General features: G+C 61.8%; 1 protein-coding gene across 1 annotated transcript in view; it reads left to right on the top strand.

The window, feature by feature from the left end:
• Nucleotides 1-19,122, top strand: part of LOC141575834 (tensin-3-like) — a 33,734-nt gene extending 14,612 nt beyond the window's left edge. The window contains 9 exon segments of the mRNA XM_074356843.1: nt 2,528-3,477; nt 3,479-3,780; nt 7,521-7,551; nt 15,164-15,325; nt 16,132-16,258; nt 16,349-16,425; nt 16,470-16,622; nt 18,426-18,518; nt 19,006-19,122. Of these exon segments, the coding sequence (XP_074212944.1) occupies nt 2,528-3,477; nt 3,479-3,780; nt 7,521-7,551; nt 15,164-15,325; nt 16,132-16,258; nt 16,349-16,425; nt 16,470-16,622; nt 18,426-18,518; nt 19,006-19,122 (2,012 nt within the window).
• Nucleotides 19,123-19,526: the final 404 nt, after the last annotated feature.

Raw genomic sequence — 19,526 nt, 5'->3', positions numbered from 1 at the left:
GGGAAAGTCAGTCGGACTCCTTTGGCCAAGAATGCAGGGCGGGGCCAGTGGATGCTGGAGGCCCTTTCCTCCTCGCACCCCCCAGTCCGACTCCCCCTCCCTGGGGGTGCAAAGCATGGACGAGGCCCCGACAGCCCCCGCCCCCCCCCCCGGGGCCCTGTGAGCTCCTACAGAGAGCTTTGGAAGGTTGGGCGGGCCTGTCACGAGGGTTCCCTGGTTTGGTTCACACTTTGCTGTAGATGTGACATTCACCGGGCGTTTTCTGATGCGGGCAGTGATCTGTGTGCATGGTAGGAAGTTGGGAAGAGTCCGTGGAGGCATCTGGCTGGGTCCCGAGCTCCCGGGGATGGCAGCCTGTGCCCGCCCGGCCACGTGGGCCAGGGAGACCCAGGTCTGGACGCTCAGCCCCCTGCTTACTGCAGGAAGCCGTCATGTTTTTATCCTGAGTTCACTCTTATTGTAAGATTTCTCCTACTAATGCAAATAACAAGAATGAGATTCCTCATAGCTCCCCGGCCAAGGGACTGTCCCGTCCTGTCTCCCGCAGGTGCTCCCGGGCCTGCCGTCTTCGGCCTGGGGCTGCCCTGGGGCCCCAGTCAGACTGGTGACCCTGCACTTGTGGGCACCGCCCTAACTCGGATCAGAGGCATTTTCACCCAGCTCATTCTTGGCTTCTTTTTTTTCTCCTCTTAACTCATTGTGACGGTCCATTTTCATTCCAATTCAGGGAGAGGGACGTAGACGCCCAGCCTTTGTGCTATGACATCTGTTTCTAGAAATCGCAGACTCCCACTGACCCCCGCCCCTTGCCCATCCAGCTGTGAGACCAGTGGTCTGTCCTCTGGCGGCCCGCCCTCCCAGGCCTGCCGCTGGTCCGACCCTCCGTTCTGGGGGGCCTGGGGTTCTCAGGGAGCAGAGTGTCGTCCCCGCTCACACTCAGCAGAAGAGACGAGAGAGACCTGGCCCCCGGGCTGCACGCTGGTTGCATTTTCCTGGCCACCCTAGCAGGTCCCTCTCCAAAGCCAGGTTAAGCTGGTGTTTCCTCAGGGCTAGAAGGACACTGGTTCACGAGCTGTGACCTCTGGGCCCACGCTCGGCAGACGCAGGGTGGTGGCCCCAGGGCGGGGTGGGGTCGAGCCAGGATGTGACGACGGCTGTCTGATCTTCAGCTCCAGCCCTCCTGCATGACCCAACAGCGACCTGAGTGATGACCTGGAAACACACATGCAGGTCCACGTGGCACCTTCACGGTGGTAGGGGTGATGCTGGCAGGTGCTTGCTCCAAGTGCTCAGTCCAGCTGCTCCCCTGAGGCACGCACGTCACCAGGTGCCCATCTATGGCCTGGTTTATGGACAGTGCTGTGTGCGCCGTTTCTCCGCCCAGCTCTCCCCGCCGGGCACGGCTTTAGGCTGAGTCACTGAGATTCCACCCCGGCCGGGACCCCAGTGTCCGCTGTCCGCATCACTTCTCACCCTGCTTTCCCTGGGGTGCAGTTGAAATGGGAAGGAAGCCCGGGGTTGCGCCTGCCCTTGGCCCCGCACCCTGCAGACCCCACAGGTCTCTGTGCTCAAGTGTCACCTCAGCGCCTTCAAAAAAGCTGGGGCCACTGACGGTGCAGCACACCCAGCACACTGGGCCTCTGCGGAGTGAGCGGTTCCAGGCCCCGTGGCTGCTGGGACTCAGCGCCCCCCCGGGGCCCACACGGCGTGGGTCAGGCCCTTGCTTGGAATGCAGTTTCATGGTTGGGGAAATGGGGATGGAGGAGGGTGGCGGGGAGGTGCTGATGGTAAGCCTCCTACCTGTGGGGCGCCCTCCCTCCCAGTTACCGGGGACTTTGGCAGCAGTTTGGGGCTTGGGGGATGGCTGACTGAGCGGCGCAGTTTCCCATCAGAGGCCAGACTCTGTTTTCCCGGCCATCCCGATGCGTGGAGGTCTGTGGTTCCAGACCTGGTCCAGTGTTCTCAGGCCCTGCCCTGTGTTCATGACACCTCCGGGCCCAGAGATGCTGCACTTACAGGAAGGCCCAAGGCCTTCCACTGAGTTCCGTTTTAGATTTCAGCAGCTCCCGACTCAGAGGCTCTGTTTGCTAGGACTTTGGTACCCAGCGCCCGGGGAGGCACTCAGCAAAGTTGGCAGGAGCTCCCTCTTGTCTGACACACGCCGTCCATTCCTGAATCCGGGGGGTTTGTGAGCTGAGCTGAGCTCAGCGTTCAGACGAGGGTTGACATTAATAGTGAGTCCTCCAGTCGGGTGACGCCGAGGGTGGAGAATCCCATAGCTCTCTAAGGGACCCCGTGCTCTTTGCATGAAAAGGTGGAGACGAGCCTGGGGCCGAGATATTTGAGTGTCCTAACTGCTTGGCGTTCACGTCGCAGGGGCGTATGCAGAGCTTTGGGGAGTCTCCGGCCCTGACTGTTCTGGATTGTCTGCTGTGAGATTATTTACGTCTTCAGTCAGATGAGCAGACCCCTTCCAAGAGCCTGGAGCGCCTTTCATCCCTGACTCACCTTGTTTTCTCCCCACCAGTGCTGCACACGCAGGGCCCCATCGATGGCAGCCTTTACGCCAAGGTGAGAAAGAAGAGCAGCTCGGACCCCAGCGTCCCTGGCGGGCCCCCGGCTGTCCCCACCACCAGCAGCCCGGACCACAGCGACCACACCCTGTCCGTCAGCAGTGACTCCGGCCACTCCATGGCCTCGGGGAGGACCGACAGGACCGAGGAGCACCCGGGCCCAGGACCCAAGAGGTGCCTGAGCCCCCAGGAGAAGGCCGAGCTGGACCAGATGCTCAGCGGCTTTGGCCTGGAGGACCCCGGAAGCCCCCTGCAGGACATGAGCGATGGCCACAGCAAGTGCGGCGAGACCCGCCACGTGGTGCCGGCCCAGGTGCACGTGAACGGTGACGCTGCCCCCAAGGACCGGGAGATGGACATTCTGGATGACGAGATGCCTGGCCACGACCTGCGCAGCGTGGACAGCACGGGGACGCTGTCCTCCTCGGAGGGCCACGCGTCCACCCACCTGGGCCCCTTCACCTGCCACCAGAGCAGCCAGAACTCACTCCTGTCAGACGGGTTTGGCAGCAGCGCCGGCGAGGACCAGCATGGAGCCCCTGCCCCAGACCTGGGCCTGGGCGGGGACCCCCTGTACGAGCGCGAGTGGGCCTTCAGGGGCCGCGAGCCCAGGCCGCCACAGCCCGTGCTCAGGAAGCCCCCCGCGCCCGCCCCGACGCAGGCCTACGGGCAGAGCGGCTACTCCATGCCGACCTGGGTGCGCCAGCAGCAGATGGTGGCTGCCCACCAGTATGGCTTCGCCCCCGACGGGGAGGCCAGGCTCAGCGGCCGCAGCCCGGCGCAGACCCAGCCCAGGGTCCCGGTCACCCCGACCCGGGGGGCCAGCTGTCAAGTGGCCGTCCAGAGGGGCGTGGGCCCCGGGCCACATCCCCCTGACACGCAGAGACCCCCCTCCCGGCAGAGCGGCCTTCAAGCCCAGGGCTCCGGACGTCAGCGTCGTGAACGGCACCGTCCCGGAGCTGAGTGCAGACCCCTCCCCGGGCTCCCCAACCCTGGACATCGACCAGTCCATCAAGCAGCTGAACAGGCTGATCTTGGAGCTGGACCCCACCTTCGAGCCCATCCCCACCCACATGAGCGTGCCGGGCAGCCCAGCCAATGGCCCCGTGCCCCCAGATGGCATGGGAGGTGGACTGCGGGCCAGTGGCCACCTGCAGGACATTGGGGGAGGCCCTGGCAGGGGCCCCACGAGACAAGATGAGCTGGCGTTTCACGGGAGGTGTGCTGGTCCGCGTCTGGGTTTGCAGGATGCCCAGCTCCTTACTGCGTCTGGAGCACGGGCTTGTGGGGGCAGGGGAGGAACTGCCCCAACTGGGTGTGGGAGATTCTCTGAGCCAGGACTGGGGAGGCTGTTCCTGTGGCAGCAGCCTACAAGCCAGAGGAAGAGGGTCTCGGGATCGGTGACCGAGGGGCAGGTCCAGAGAGTCGGGGCTGAGAGGTGCAGCGGGAATCCAGGCCACAGAGCAGTGGGGGCCATGCTCCATGGTGGCCGGGGCTGGCAGGCTGTCACCCCCCTGGGACGTGGCGGTACAGTGGCAGTGCCAGGCCTTCCTGTCCCGCTGGGAGGCCTGGAAAGGCCAGGGTGGCTGTGGTGGACAAGGTGACCTGGATGCATGGCTGCATGGATGTGGGGGCAGGCACTGGGGTCTGAGACAGGCTCTTCATGGCGGGAGACACAGGCCATGGGGCCCAGGAGAGGTGGCCAGGGCGGCCTGGAGGAGAGGGCACTGGGACAGAGTGGGGGCGTCTGGCTCTAGGAACGGTGTGAAGTCACAGGGGAAGGTGTGTCTAGAGGCTTCCACACGGAGAATGGGGCCGGGTCGGGGGTCCAGGCGTGGGTGCCCTGAGGCCTGGGGAGGTGGAGGGAGAGGGGCTGCGAGGACCCAGAGGCCACCTCAGGGCTGGGTGTGGGGCGCCCAGTGAGGCCAGGCCCTCCCTCCAGTGTCAGCGTGCCCGTATATCCCCACCTAGGGCATCACTGGTTCCTTGGTGGCCCTGCCTCTAAATCTGAGGACAGGAAAGGTGAGGAAGGAAGGGCCCCACGGCTGCCTCCTGCTCCCGAGTCTGCCCGCGTGCCGGCCGAAATCCGAGCTGGGATCACCGATGGGGATGGACCGCGCTGCCCTGTCCTCAGGCCCTTCGTCCTCTGAGGCCCCTCGGTGCAGGGACCTCCCATCTCACAGTGGAGCCTCCGGAGGTGTCAGTTAGTGGCCTGCCCAAGGTCACACGGGTCATTGGCAGAGAACAGGAATCGGCCCCTGTGGCTGCACCCAGGGGCCCTGCCCGCTTGGCAGTCCAACGGGGAGGATTTCAGACCCTCCCGGGTCCAGGTGGCTGGGGGAACCTCAGCTCTGCAGACCTGGGTCCTGTTTAGGGTGCCCTGTGTGACTTGAGTAAAGGACTTCTGTTCACTTCGTCTCTTAAAAGAAACCCTGTCCCGTGCCCGGGTGATGGGTGGGCCAGGGAGCGCGGGTCTGCATGCAGCATCCTGCACCTGCATCAGGAGTGACATCCCGGCCCCCTGAGCACCTGCGACCCTGGGTGTTGGTGCGCAGAGCTGGGCGAAGCTGGAGGGGTCCCCGGGAGGAGCTGACCACAGCCGTGATGGCAGCAGCTGAATACGGCCGGGCCCGGGTGGGAGGGTTTGCCTTGTGGACTCGCTCGGTCAAGTACGTTCAGGAGATTCTGAGTTTAAAACACGCTTCAGTGGGAATAAAACTGTCTCAGCTCGCTGAACCTACTTAAAAGAAAGCACTTGGGAAAGTTAAAACCAGAAATCTTATTTTTCCTTCGATTGAAACCTCCTTTGAGACCTGGAGGAGGTCGGAAGCATGCAAGTGTATTGGGGGAAAGAAGTCCAAGGCTCCGGTTACTGTCTGATGGCCTCTCTCTCCCGTGATGGGTGTCAGTCCTCATGACGACCATGAAGCAGAGAGCCCGGGGTTTGAGGAAGTCCCTCATCTCCTCCCCTTCCACGTCCTCATCTCCCCTTCTAGGTCCTCATCTCCCCTTCCAGGTCCTCATCTCCTCCCCTTCCAGGTTCTCATCTCCCCCCCTTCCAGGTCCCTCATCTCCTCCCCTTCCAGGTTCTCATCTCCTCCCCTTCTAGGTCCTCATCTCCTCTTCTAGGTCCTCATCTCCCCTTCCAGGTCCTCATCTCCTCCCCTTCCAGGTTCTCATCTCCTCCCCTTCCACGTCCTCATCTCCTCCCTTCCCATGTCCTCATCTCCCCTTCCAGGTCCTCATCTCCCCTTCCAGGTCCTCATCTCCTCCCCTTCCACGTCCTCATCTCCCCTTCGAGGTCCTTATCTCCTCCCCTTTTAGGTCCCTCATCTCCTCCCTTTCCACGTCCTCATCTCCTCCCTTTCCACATCCTCATCTCCTCCCTTCCCACGTCCTCATCTCCCCTTCCAGGTCCTCATCTCCTCCCTTCCCACATCCTCATCTCCCCTTCCAGGTCCTCATCTCCTCCCCTTCCAGGTCCTCATCTCCTCCCCTTCCACGTCCTCATCTCCACTTCCAGGTCCTTATCTCCTCCCCTTTTAGGTCCCTCATCTCCTCCCTTTCCACGTCCTCATCTCCTCCCTTTCCACATCCTCATCTCCTCCCTTCCCACATCCTCATCTCCCCTTCCAGGTCCTCATCTCCTCCCTTCCCACATCCTCATCTCCCCTTCCAGGTCCTCATCTCCTCCCCTTCCAGGTTCCTCATCTCCTCCCCTTCCAGGTCCTCATCTCCTCCCTTCCCACGTCCTCATCTACCCTTCCAGGTTCCTCATCTCCCCCCTTCCAAGTCCCTCATCTCCTCCCCTTCCACGTCCTCATCTCCCCTTCCAGGTCCCCATCTCCTCCCCTTCCAGGTGGCCATGCTTCAGTGACTTGATAAACTCACTACTGGAATTACTGGAATTTTTATTTTGATTTTTAGATCTTCTCCAGTTCCTTTTATCATAAAAATAATTCAGTGTCATTTTTGAAATGAAAGGACTTGAATACGTCAACAGATCTGTAACACTCAGCATGTTTGGTTATTAATTATGCAGATCCAATTGGAGTGTTTCTTAATCCATTTCTTGCCTGGTAGGAATCTCGGGCATGCGTTGGGTTTTTTCCCCTGTGCTTTTAGAGCTCTGGTGGTGTCTGGGGAGTAGAGGTGAGCAAATTGGATGCTCATCCTCAGAGACCTTCCTGAAGTTTGGAGGTGAGCTTCTGGTAGGAGCACGAGGGCGGCTCATGGCTCAGGGACTGGCCTCCCACCCCAGAGCCAGTGTTCCACCCACAGTGAGCTCCTGTGTGAGGGCAGTGCCAAGCTGGGAGGTGCAGCGCATTGGGACTCACACGGCATCTGATGCAGCTCGTGGACAGTGCAGGGGGCTCTCAGAACAGCCTGCACGCTGACTTCTGGTTCTCCTTCTGGGACATCTTGTCTTGATAGAGATCCTGCCAAGAATGCACACGTCTGTAGCTCTCAGCTATTAGAACTGAGGGGGCAAGAGACCGTCCTTCCCTCCCTGGCAGGTACAGAGAGATTTTTGTTTGATTTTTAAAATTTTTAAATTGAAAAAAATTTTTTAAGTATAGTCCAATTACAATGCTGTGTTAATTTCTGGTGTACAGAATAGTGATTCATTTATACAGATAAATATTCCTTTTCATGTTCTACTATTATAGGTCATTACAAGATATAGAGTGTAGTTCTCTGTGCCGTACAGCAGGACCTCATTGTTTACCCACTTGATTTTAATACTTAAATGTCGGTATTTACATCTCTCAGGTGCAGAAAGCTAGATCAGCCAGGGAGAGGAAAAAAGTCATTGATGCAAGGGAAGTCATAAAACTGTAGAGCTGCCCTGCTGACCTTGAGGTGTGGAACATTGCAGAAGGCTTGGGGGTGCTGGAAACCTGTGCTTTGAAGGCAATCCAGCCCCAGCAGGTTTCCTTCCCCCAGATCGGGGAGACAGGGCTGTGCAGCTGAGCCGGTCCACACATGGCTCTCAGTCCAATCTTACTGAGTTGGAGGGCGCAGCGAGTCTGAAAGGCCCCGTGACACGCCGAGGACGGTGGCTGTCACCCCCAGAGGTGTCGTTCTGTGTCTGTGTGCCTGAGGCTCAGCCCTCTTGGGACGGGATAGTGTCTGATCAGAGCCACCTCCAGTCTTGCTTACAGATGGGAAATAGGCTGGAAAGTTCCAAGACGCTGGCTCTTCTGCATGAGACCCTCCCTGGCCTGCCTGGCATCTTGACCCCAGGTGCTGACTGCCACACGTGTCTTCATTCTGGCTGTAGACATGGGGTCGTCACAGAGACCCCAGTGTCTTAAAGTTAGTAAGGATCATACAGGTCATGCCCTGAGGTGATGATGATGGTGATGATGATGGTGGTGATGGTGGTGATGGCGGTGATGGCGATGATGGTGGTGGTGATGGTGATGGTGGTAATGATGGTGGTGATGGTGGTGACGGTGGAGATCATGGTGATGATTGTCAAGACGATGATGGTGATGGTGATGATCGTGATGCTGATGGCGATGATGATGGTGGTGCTGATGGTGATGATGATGGTGATTATAGTGGTGATGATGGTGATGAGGATGCTAGTGGTAAATGTGCTGGTAAGCCCTGCTGCTCTGAGCACCTGTACTACTCCAGGCACTACACTGAAGCTTGTCGGCGTCACCCTGGCCTTCACACTCACCATGTGTAAACTGAGCTTCTGTGTATCTGACTCTGCATCCCATGGCTGTGTCCTTATTGCACAGTCTCATGTTTTGCCACCAGCCGTATAACCCCTCAAGGGCAGTGCCAGTGACATATTCATCTTGTTTCCTGGCACGTGCTGATGTTGTGAATAGAGGGTGCGGTGCTGGCGGAAATGCAGAGGACTCTCCCGGGTCCCCTGTGGCTCCATTGGGTTGGCATGGGGACCTCAGCGAGATTCATCATGGGACAGGTCAGGGAGCCAGTCTCCCCACAGGACAAGAGAGAGGCCCTGCAGAGGTGGGGTCTGGTCTCAGAGAGCCTCGGAGGAGCTTGTAAATGGGCTGAGATGTGGGGGCACCTCACGGTGCCCCCGTGGCTACCCGGCTCTGGTCTGGGCGCCCTGGGACCTGGTGCCACCCCACACCCCAGGTCTCCCCGCTGCTCTGCCGCCCTGCCCACAGGGGTTTCTTCCATCACATCCTCTACATGGGGGGAGATTTCAACGGATGATACCCAAGAAATAGAAGAAGTCTGTGACAATTAAGGATGGATGGCAGGCAGCCCTCCGTTTCCCGCATACCTAAGGACAACTTGCCTCCTGTTGTCCAAATACCATGTTTCTGTTACATCAACCACCGCCAACAGTCGCAGGGCCCCGGCAGCCCCGCGTTCTGCTTACAGACACTCTGGGACGTCACGGCCAGTGCTGCCTTCGAGGGCTTCTGCAGACACAGGTGTCTTGCCTGCGTCCAAGGACTGATTTATGCTGCAGGCAGTTCAGAGCAGTGACAAGTACCGACTTCAGCCACTGAGAGTGGGAGCCCATCAGTTTAAATTACATAAAGCTACACGTGCCCCACGACAGGGATCCAGTGTGGAAAGTGAGGACCTCAGCCGTGGGTTCCCACCGTGTGGGTCTCCGGGGGTGTGTGGCGGGGAGGCGGCACTCACGAGCCCCAGGTGGTGGGCGGGGCAGAGAGCCAGGGGCACTGGGGAGCAGGAAGCATGGACTTTTCCTGGAGGACGGCTGCCCCGGGCTGTGCAGACGCGGGCAGAGCCGAGGTGTGGGGAGTGCACAGGTGTCCCAGGGCTGGGGGGCCAGGTGCCCGGACAGGCCCCTGACCCAGTCAGGAGATGGAACGGCTGCCCTCAGGGTCACCTCCTTTCCCCGGGGACGCAGACTCTGCAGGCATCTCAGAAAGGGCATCTCAGGCCGACCCCACAACAGCAGGACCCCTGCCTGCCGGGGACCCCAGGCCGATGCCGCAAGACTGCGCCCCCTCTGCGGCTCTGGGGAGCAGCCTCGTGCCTGCCCAGGCACAGGACAGAGGAGCTGGGCTGCACAGAACCAAGGAGGCGCCGTGCGCGGGGCGCTCCTGGCTCCTCTGGGTAGACGCGCCCAAGGATGTGCTGTCCTGTCCATTCAGACAGGAAGCGCCAGGTCAGAGAGGGTGGGTGACTCAGGCTCAGACCTGGCCTGGGGCATTTCCTGCGTGGCCACCCTGTGTGTGTTCCCAGGCATATCCAGGAAGAGGGTCCCAGCTCAGGGGCAGAGCCCGAGGTCTGGGGACGTGTGGGGCCAAGAGGGAGGGCTCCGGCCTCACCTCTCCACCCTCGGGCCTGTCCTCCTTGCCCTTCCAAGTCCAGGCGACCAGCTGCAGATGGGGCTGCTCCTGGGTCCCGGGGGCGGGCCGGCCCGGTGTCCCCGCGCGGCAGCTCTGTGTCCCGCCCGGCAGAGGCCCAACGTTGGCAGCGGCAGGCGGTCTCAGGGACAAGAGGGTGGAGGTCACGCCCCTGGTCACCCGGGAGACAGCAAGCGCTCACCCCCTGGAGCCACGGTTCGGTCCTCTTGGTGGGTTTCAGACCGCGAGGGGGCCTGGCCACAGACAGACCTGTCTTGAGATGTCAGGCTCTCAGGCCTCATGAAGCCTGGGTTTGGGCTCATTCTTGCCGTTTTAAGAGCTGAGCAAGTCCCCAGGGTCATCCCAGGGTCACGTTCTCTCTGAGATGCCTCCCGACCCGTCTCTTCCCCTTGTGCCCAGGGGTCCCAGCTCCTCCCAGACACCGCTGTCCCCGCCCCCATCAGGAGCTCCTGCAGAGCAGGGAGCCCCGGGAATACGGGGGGGCTGCTCCTGCCAGGCCCACCAGGGACCCAGGATGGGGGAGGTTGCGGGCTGAGGGCCAGCGACCAGGGCCAGGGGGTCGGTTGTGTTCCTGTGAAGGACTCTTCCCTCTGTTCGCGGCCGCAGACGAAACTGGAGTTTCTCCAGCTGAGCTCTCATTGCCTGAGATGAAGGGGCGGGTGGGGTGTGCTTGTGCCGTGAGATCTAAAAAGACACTCCTTCCTGGGGTTAGGACGCTGGGCGCCCCATGTGGCTTCAGACGGATTCTTCAGGACTGTGAGCAGGGGCCGCGAGTCGGGTGCCCGCAGGCACGTGGAAGCTCCGCGCTCCGGGTGGGAACATCCTTCACGGTGGGAAGTAGGGTAGCTCTTGTTGGAGCTGCTTTCTGTTTTTCTGCAGAAGCGCCCTTTGAATTTGGGGTAAGTGACTCAGTTCCTTTTGCCCCCGACGACCCTCGCTCCACACACAGGGGTTTCGGGGCCCCACGAGGTCACCTTGACGGGCGTGTTCCCACGTCCCTGGATGCTGGGCTGGCCTGCAGCTCTGGTTCTGAACCCTCCCGGGCCCGCGGTCCTGCTTTTAGAACTTCTGTCTCCTGGCACCGTCTTCACCATCGTGAAACCAAGGTTGTGGCTCCCGTAAGCTGCTCACACACGCAGCCATCAGAGATCTGTGGACCACCCTCACATTCTCACTACAGAAAAATACACGTGACATAAAATTGACCATTTTCACCGTTTTCAAGTGCACAGTATCGTGACATCATGTGCCTTCCGTGTTGCGTAGCTGTCCCCACTCTCTGGGTCCAGGACATTTCTGTCATTTCAGGAGGAGTCTGCACCCACTGCAGTCGGCCCCGCTCCACACTTCCCCAGATCCCACCGCCCCCGGTCTGCCTTCTGTCTCCGTGGATCGGCCTCTTCGGGGTGTTCCGTGTCAATGCAGGCATAACTAACATTTGTCGGGCTCATACCCGCTGTGCTCAGGGCTGAGTGGCGTTCCTCTGCATGGCTGCACTGTGCTGTGCTCCGTCCATGGGTGGGGACCTCCAGTGTTTGTGAGCAGGGCCGTGTGAACGTTCGTGCACAAGTGTTCGTTCCATCACCTCTTCTCAGTTCCCTGGGGCACACACACGGGAGTGGGGCTGCCGGGCCACGTGGCAATTCCTTCTTTCCTTTTTCTTTAACAGTTCTTTTCTGCTGGGGATTGAACCAGGACCCCGTGCCTGCTAAGCTCACGCTCTACCCCTGAGCTATAACCCCCTCCCCCGGTGGCTCTTTCATTGACGTGCTGAGGAGATGCCTCCTCAGGTGCTGGCAAGCCCTCTTTGGAGACCCCGGGCGTCCGGTGTCGGGGGCGTGTTTCTGGAAGCTCTATCTCGGCGTGGTGGACACGAGCTGGTCTGCACGGATGTGACCCCCGATGCACGATGGGCCTTCACAGGCGAGACGTGGAATTTGCCTCATCCCTGTGTGGGTGGTGGTGAGCCCCCTGGGTCAGGACAGGGAGGAGATGATGGGAAGACGGCCCGGGACCCGAAGTCCTGTGCCATTCCTCCTCACTGCCATCAGCCGTGCGTGCCTGGGGCTGCACCTTCCTGGCTCACCTTCTGTGGAAGGAGGCCCCACAAGTGGACAGTCCTTGTGACCGTCCTGAGGTGTGTGGTGGAAACATCGTGCTTCCTCAAATGTTTGCGGAGGCGGCCGGTGAGATCCAGAGCTCTGGGGCGGGGGCGGAGTGGGCAGGTAATGACAGAAAAGGAAGAGACTCAAAGAAGCAGAAAGGAGTGGAAAGTAGGCGCCAGCCTCTGCCACTGGCGCCCTGAGGGCAGCAGTCCCATGGGGTCTGTGCCGTGAGTCACAGGCACGCCTGCGCAGGACACGGTCTCCTGCGCTCCTCGCAGTGCAAGGGTGCGCCTCCTAGCTTTCTGGACATGATCATTTCCATTAAAAAACGTCTTTAGAGGAGAGGCTCCCTCCTGCCCAGCTCTTCTGCGTTACCCGGTGTGGAGGACTTCCAGTCCCACAGTCCTCAAGGCAGCTGCCCTCCCCGGGCCTCTGGGCACAGATCTGCAGAGCCTGCTGGCCTGGTTCCCACATCCCCTGAGGCCCTGGGGTCGGATGGGGACTAACTGACAGATGTCCCCGCTCCCTGGGAACACTCCCTGTGGGGGAGTCCGTCTGCATTTCCGCGTCAGGGAGAGCAGAGCCGTTTGAATCAGTCTGGAAGCGCGTTTGGGCGTCTCCTTGTCGCTCTGCCCTTCTCCCATTGACACTCATTCTGCAGAGGAAGCACGTTTATCCGAATGGGGAACCTGGAGCTAACTCGGGGGCAGGCTGTCTGCGTGCATCCCTGGTGGTGGCTTTTGCTCCCAGGAATGCGAGGGAGTTTCCAGAACCCGTGGGCAGGCCCCCGTGCGAAGATGCTGCCCCTGGAAGCCACCCAGGTGGAGGCGAAGGTCGTGCGTCCGCCCGCTTGGCACTGCCACCTGGGAGTGTGTCAGTCGCAGGAGCTTTGCACATGCCCGCGGGCTTCCCCCAGGAGGTTGGGGTGAATTGGCCTGGATCCTGCTTGGTGTCAGAGTGATTTTAAACGCTCCCCCGTGTGTGACTCTATGCTGGAGACTGGCCCTGGTCCTCCCGCTGGTTTGTGTGTTTGGAAACGCTGGGGAATTTTACGAAGACTCCAGCCTCCTGGCCTCACTCTGCAGGCTGTGACTTCACAGGGCAGGGTCGGCCCGAGGGTCCAGACCGTGAATGTGATTCCCGTGCGCAGCCAGGCGGCCTGAGCGTCGCCGGGAGCCTGTCTGTGTTCGTCTGTGTCCTGGCCACCTGGAGCCTGGCCGCTGCCCGGGGATGGGGCACTTCTGCCTGCTGGGGGTGGTTCCAAAGCTGGGAGGACTCAGACGTCGTTACCCAAAGTTCACGAGGGGTGAAGGACGTGAGAGGTGGAGGGGGCGTCCATGGCCGTGCTGGCACATGTGCAGAAGGAGGGGTCCCCGATCTCAGCCAGGGGTCCCCCCTACTCCATGATCCACATAGATCATTCCTTTTTTGTTGTATTTTTGTGTTTATTACATTCTTTATTGAAGTGCGGTCAGTGCACAACGCCGTGTCAGTTTCTGGCACGCGGCACGGTGATGCGGCCACACGTGTGCTTAATCACTGATGTGCCCACAGCACCGCCTGGCTGTGGAGGTGTGTCCTGCCTCCCAGGGGATGTTTCCAGGGCCTGGAGGAAGCCCAGGAGCGGGGCCACCCACAGCTCCGCACCAGCTGCAGGGACGGACGGCTCCTGAGACTGCCTGCTCGGCTCTGCGTGTTTCCTCGTGGGCCCTGGTCCCACCCGGACGTGTTTTCACAGCGGTGCCTTTGAGTGCATCCTTGAGGCTGGTCTCATACACAGGACTGCACGCTGGACGGGGCCTCGGTTCCTGAAGCCCTCTGGCTCAAAGGTCAGGGCTGAGGTCACATCACGTGGAGGTCAGGGTGCAGGTTGTCCTCCGCAGGCCAGCAGCAGACCCCTGGGGAGCACCCACACCCTGCTCCCAGCGCGCTGGCGTGGCCGCAGTGGGCCACGTCCACAGGACACCGTTTCTGCCCTGCCTGTCGGACAGAGGCCATCTCCTGGTCCCCCTGTCCCTTCCGGGAAGGCCTCTGCATTTCTCAGCTCTGATGGGCCGCAGGAGGCAGGTCAAGGGCCGCCCCGCTGCACACCATTTCAGAGCAGCGCCTTTGGATGTCTCCCTGGGTGACGTGCTTCGCGTGCTGTGACCCGACAGCCTTGGGGGGCATCAGTCATCCCCTCCTGGGGTGGCCAGGCTCGCAGGGTCCTCCTGCCCATCACTGACTGACACCCACGGGCGTTTCCACCCCGATCCACCTTCCAAAAGCGCTGGGCCCCCACCATGCACCTGTCCTGCCCTGGGAATGGTGCCTGGGCCCTGCCTGTGCCGGGGTGGGGGCCAGCCTCCCTCCGGGGCCCCGCACCCCCCTCCCACGCCCTCTCTGTAAAAACGAGAAGGGGTAAAATGTTTCTAAAAGACGCAGTACAACATGTAAAGAAGGCGACCGACCGTGTAGGCAGGTGGAAATGTGTACACGTTCGTGACCCAAGAAAAAGACGTCTGTGTCTGGTCAAAGTGGCTGTTCCCTCCGTGGTGGTCCTGAAGTGGCACGCAGGCCCTCTGGCCTCAGAGGTCCCTGCAGGTGCTGCAGGAGGAGGCGCTGAGCTCGGGCAGGGGTCTCAGACTGTGAGTCCCTGTGCCTGCGGCCGCCGGGGCCCTTCCAAGCTCGATCACCACGGAGAGTCCTTCTTGCTGACTCTGGGGGGTGGGAAGCGGGCTCAGTCCAGGGCCCCGGGTTCCCCCACCCCGTGCTTCCTGAGCCCCCGCTGGGTGCCCGGCCGACTCTCGGTTCTGGGGAGCCCGCTGGACACAGGTCCTGGTGGAACCGGCGGTGGGAGAGACTGACAGCGGGTGGTAACCGGTCATGCCGGGGGAGAGCGGCCGGAGCCCCGGGGTTCCCCGTCAATGAAATGTCCAAACAGGCAAACCCGTCAAGACGGAAAGTGGGTTAGTGGTTGCTGGGGCCGTGGGAGGGGGCTGGGGTTTCCTGTCGGGCAAGGAAGGTGCTCTGGAACCAGAAAAAGAAAAAATGATGAATCGAGTGTCTCTGAGAGGTTTAAAGTCGGTCGCAGTGACGGGCTGGCGGTCTGCCCCGCACGGAACGCGCCTGCAGCCCACGTGTTTCCCTCCCTGCAGGTGACGAGCCCCCGAGCGGAAGGTTCCAGAAGCTGAGCGTTGGGCAGTATGACAATGAAACCGGGGGGCCCCCAGCCTTCTCCAAGTCCGAGTGCGGCTGGGGGAAGCCCACCAGCACGGAACAGGCCCCAAGCCTGGTGCCCTTTCTCTCTCCAGCCAGCGCCAAGGAGGTAGCCACAGCGTGCCCGGGGCCTGGCCCGAGGCAGGGTGTGGGTGCAGAGCACAGGTACGCGGTCGCTGTCCCGAGCGGGCCCTGGGTGTGCGCCTCGCTCCGGTCATCGGACCTCTGTGTTCTGACCCATGGGAGGGATGAGGGCCCAGAACTCCGCGGGCGGACAGCAGCCACCAGCCGCAAACAGACTTCCTCCAGGTCCCCGCAGGGGGGCCCAAGTCCCCACCCAAGGCCCCTCGGGGTCCCCGGGAGGGGGGCAGGGAGAACGTGTGGGTCAGTGTGGACGTGGGACGCCCGCCCCACCCCCCGGGAACATCAGAGCATCTTCCGGGAGGCATGGTTCAGGCTTTTAACCAGAATCGAAGTAAGACGGGTCGGCAAGCCCCCAGACCAGGAACCCTTTCAAGTCAGGTTTCACGTGCTGTCCAGGCGGGAGCGCTGGGGCCCAGAGCAGACGGGGAGGAGAACATCACCGTTAATGTTAACCCAGGCACCGAGCCAGGGCCCATAGAGGAAACGGGTCCAGGCAGCCTCTTCCCTGAGCTGTGGGTTCAGTGCGCCGTGTGCGTACCTGCCTGGGGACACACTGCGGGCGAAGGTCACTCACCTGCTTCGTTCCCCGGGCGCTCACCCCCACACAGACTCCCCACCAGCTCCACTCACCGCGTGGCTGTCACCGGCCGGAGCACCCGACGCTCCCCCACCTTTATGGCCACTGCACTTCCTGGGTTTCCACCCCTACCTCCTGGGCCCGCGCTCAGACCAGGGCTGGCTCACCTGACCCCCACCCCGTGCCACTTACAGACGGCAATCCCCGCGTACCCCCAGGACCTGGATGGGGTCGATGGCAGGGTCTTCTCGCCCACTTGCAGTGGCAGTGAGACCCTGCCCCCCACGCCTGCGTTCCCCATGTCTCCGGAGATGCCGTACGGTAAGGAGGGAGCAGAGCTGGCCGCCTGCACGATGGCCCCTCAGGGAGGACTCGGGGACGGACGGTGCCTCACTCTGCTTTCTTCCGCAGTGACGACCCCCCGTTACCCTTCATTCAGCCCCCCGGGGCCCCCGATGGGTGGCAGCAGCCTGTACAGAGGAGCTCAGGTTAAGACCCCGCTCTCTTCTGCCCTGGGCGTCCTCTCATGCAGGAGCACCGCCATGTGCCTGGGTCGCACCGCAGCAGCCTGGACGGCGAGGGCAGCACTGGCCATGGGGTGGAGGGGTGCAGGTGTGAGCTGGGGTCTGCTGGGGCGTTGGACCTCTGCCGCCTCCGGGGCCCTGTCCTGGCTCCTACGTCCTGGGTGTGGTCCCCATCCTGGGTCCCCCAGCACAGGGATGGGTCTGCTCCCTCCTGGGCACCTTCCACGCCCCTGCGCCCACCCCACGGAGGGAGCGTGGATGCGTGCTGGTTGGGCTACTCAGCTCCGCCTCCCGGGTAGACGCCACTTGCCTGGAGAGTCCATAGTCAGGTGGTGGAGGGGCTGCGGCTCAAGCCGTGTTCCCATTTAAAAATCGCTCTCCTCAGTCATCGTGGGTTCTCCATGTCACTGCTTTCTGCCCCGGGAAGCGGGGAGGGGGTCCCTCAGGTGCACCTCTGGGAAGGTGGGAGGCTGACTGTGTCTTTAATCCCACTTCTTGTCCTGGGGACGATGGCCGCTCCACTGCCCCTCCCTCCTGAGGAACCCAGATCCCAGGTCGTTTAACAGAAGGGCCGTCTGTCCTGCAGTTTCCCATGTGGCCCGGTGTGCACACGCAGAGACCAGCTCCTTAGCAAGCATGAGTGCGTGGAGGGTGTGGAGAAGCGTGTGCTGTGTTGGCGCCTCTGAACGTCGAATGCAAGGAAGGTGGAGAGGTGCCCACGCTGCCGTGTGTAGCCTCGTGCGTGTTCTTCTGTTTCAATAACTCAGACACAAAGGGATGGCGTCTCCGTCTCCACACAGCCCCGTCCCCCGTCCCCCACGATGGGCAGCTCGCTGGAACCCAGTTAGTGGGTTTGGGCCAAGTCAGTGGGTGCCACGCCGCCACAACCGGGTCCACCAGAGACACGCTGGTCCGGCTGCTGTGTGCAGAGCAGTGCCAGGCGGGTGGAGTGCTCGGGCCGCAGTGGTTTCTGGAAAGAGGGGAGGACGGGGCTGCACTTGGGGGAGATGAGGGTGGTTCGAGCAGCTGACCTGACTCGGGGCTCCGTGGCTGTTCCCAGTTTGCCTGGTTCTGATGTTATGGTCTCAGCTGGGCTCTGACTTCTGACTAGTGTGTCTTCGCACATCGGACTGAACCGGGTGCTGGCTTGGCGTAATCCAGACGTGTCGGGTTGTCCCCCAGCCAGCCAGCCGATGAGGTCAGGGAGAAACAGAGCCGGACGCCAGTCAGTGGTGCGGGGAGAGGTTTACTTGGGGCTGGGGTTGTGGGTGCATGGGGCGGGGCACGGCCAGGTCCCAGGGCTGGGCGGAGCCCCGGGGATGTGCCCCATCATGTGAGGGTCCCTGGCTCCGTGCAGGAAAGAATTCAAGAGCAGTGGAGTGAAGGTAGATTTATTCAGGGGGACGCACCCCACAGACAGAATACAGGCTGTCTGGAGAGGCCAGAAGTGGCCCCGGAGCACGGGGTTGTCCAGGAAACTGAGATGAGCCCCGAGGTGCCCCCATAACTTCATGTGCTAACAGGCAGGAGGGTTATTCCAGCTCCTTGGGGAAGGGGTGGGGTTCCCAGAGATTGGCCCCCCCGCCCCGTGGTTGTTGCCCCCCCCACCCCTGCCGCGTGTCACGGTCTCACGTCACCACCGGTGTGGCTGCGGTGTGCAGTGGGTCAGGAGGGGTGCCCAGCCCTGCCTGTCGGGGTGGAGGGGTGGCAAGCTGTCCCCGATGGCCCTCCTGTTCTCAGGGGCACTGGGAGGGCGGGCTGGCGGGGACGAGCCTGCAGGAGGCAGAGGCCTGCATGGGGTTTCCGTCTCTCCCCCCTTTAACTTCCAAACTGTCCTCCGTCTGCTCCTCACTCACCCTTACGTTCTCGGCATCCAGCGTCCAAGAGGTTCTGGGTGAAAGTCTGTGTTGTTTTTAAGGCGTGAGCACCTGTGAGTGAGTGGGAGGGAGACTCTGTTCCTTCAGGGAGCCCGGCGCACGGTGGCTGCGGACGTGGGCGGGAGGGTCGGCGTTGCCGATGGGACACTGTGTCTGCACTGGGTGGTGACTGCACAAGGGGTGAGTGGGCGCCCACCTCCCTCTGACCCAGGTCCTGGATGCTTCCTGGGGGCAGCACGGTTTTAGGGACGAGTTTTCTGAATGTGACCTTTCATGGGAGTTGCTTCCGCCTGGAGCACGCCCGCACCATCAGCCGAGTCCCCGCTGCTCCCACCCTGCCAAGCAGAGGGGACAAGGAGGAAGGGCAGGCCAGTCTGCAAGCATCCGCACCAGAGCTGCCCTGGTCACAGAGAGGCTGGACACAGCACAGAGGTGGCATCTCAGAAAGCGGGCCCGGTTGTCCCCTCTGCCCACCCCGTGGGCTGCCCCACCCGCACCAGGGGAAGGACCCACCCTGGGGAGTGCTGTCCATCTCAGCCCTTCCTGGGCCTGGATGCCCTGCTGGACGGCCGCCTTCCTCTCTGTTCGGGGAGCCATGGGCCATGGGAAAAGCCCGTCCGTCCGCCAGCTGGGCCTGCCCTGGGCTGTGGCCGGGCATTTCCTGCAGACCCTGCAGGCCATAAACAACCCAGAGGAAGTGCCCTGCGTGGCCCTCGGGGTGGAGGGTCCTTGGGGTCTTCCTGGCCTCGAACTTGGGGAGGTGGGCCAGGCGTCCATCCTGTGAGAGGTGAGTGCCTGTGAGCTTCCACTGGCTTGGTGAGTGGGTCAGAGGGTCACGGCAGGGCTGGGCAGGGGTGACTCTGCACGGCGTGGCTAGAAGGTGTCCTGGAAGCCCGCCACGTGCACCATGCCCGGTGCCTCCGTGCAGCCCTGGAGGCGGGGCGAGTCCTGGCCCCCCGGCCTCCCAGGAGGGTCATGGGTCCCTCTTCCAGGGAGGACTTCAGGGAATGTGGTGTCCGCACTAGGATTTGGCGGACGAGTGGGACTGTGCCTGGCCCGTGATGCAGGAGAGGCGAGGGGTGAGCACCCACTCTGTGCTGCACTAGGTGGATGTAGACCTCGTGGTACACTGCCTACCACCCGGGACTTCGATGTCAGAGGCCACACCCAGGACAAGTCCCTTCTGCT

This window comes from Camelus bactrianus, chromosome 33 (assembly GCF_048773025.1).
Source record: "Camelus bactrianus isolate YW-2024 breed Bactrian camel chromosome 33, ASM4877302v1, whole genome shotgun sequence".
NCBI classification, from domain to species: domain Eukaryota; kingdom Metazoa; phylum Chordata; class Mammalia; order Artiodactyla; family Camelidae; genus Camelus; species Camelus bactrianus.
The sequence above is the reverse complement of the archived record's forward strand: the minus strand, read 5'-3'. Positions and strand labels throughout refer to the sequence as shown.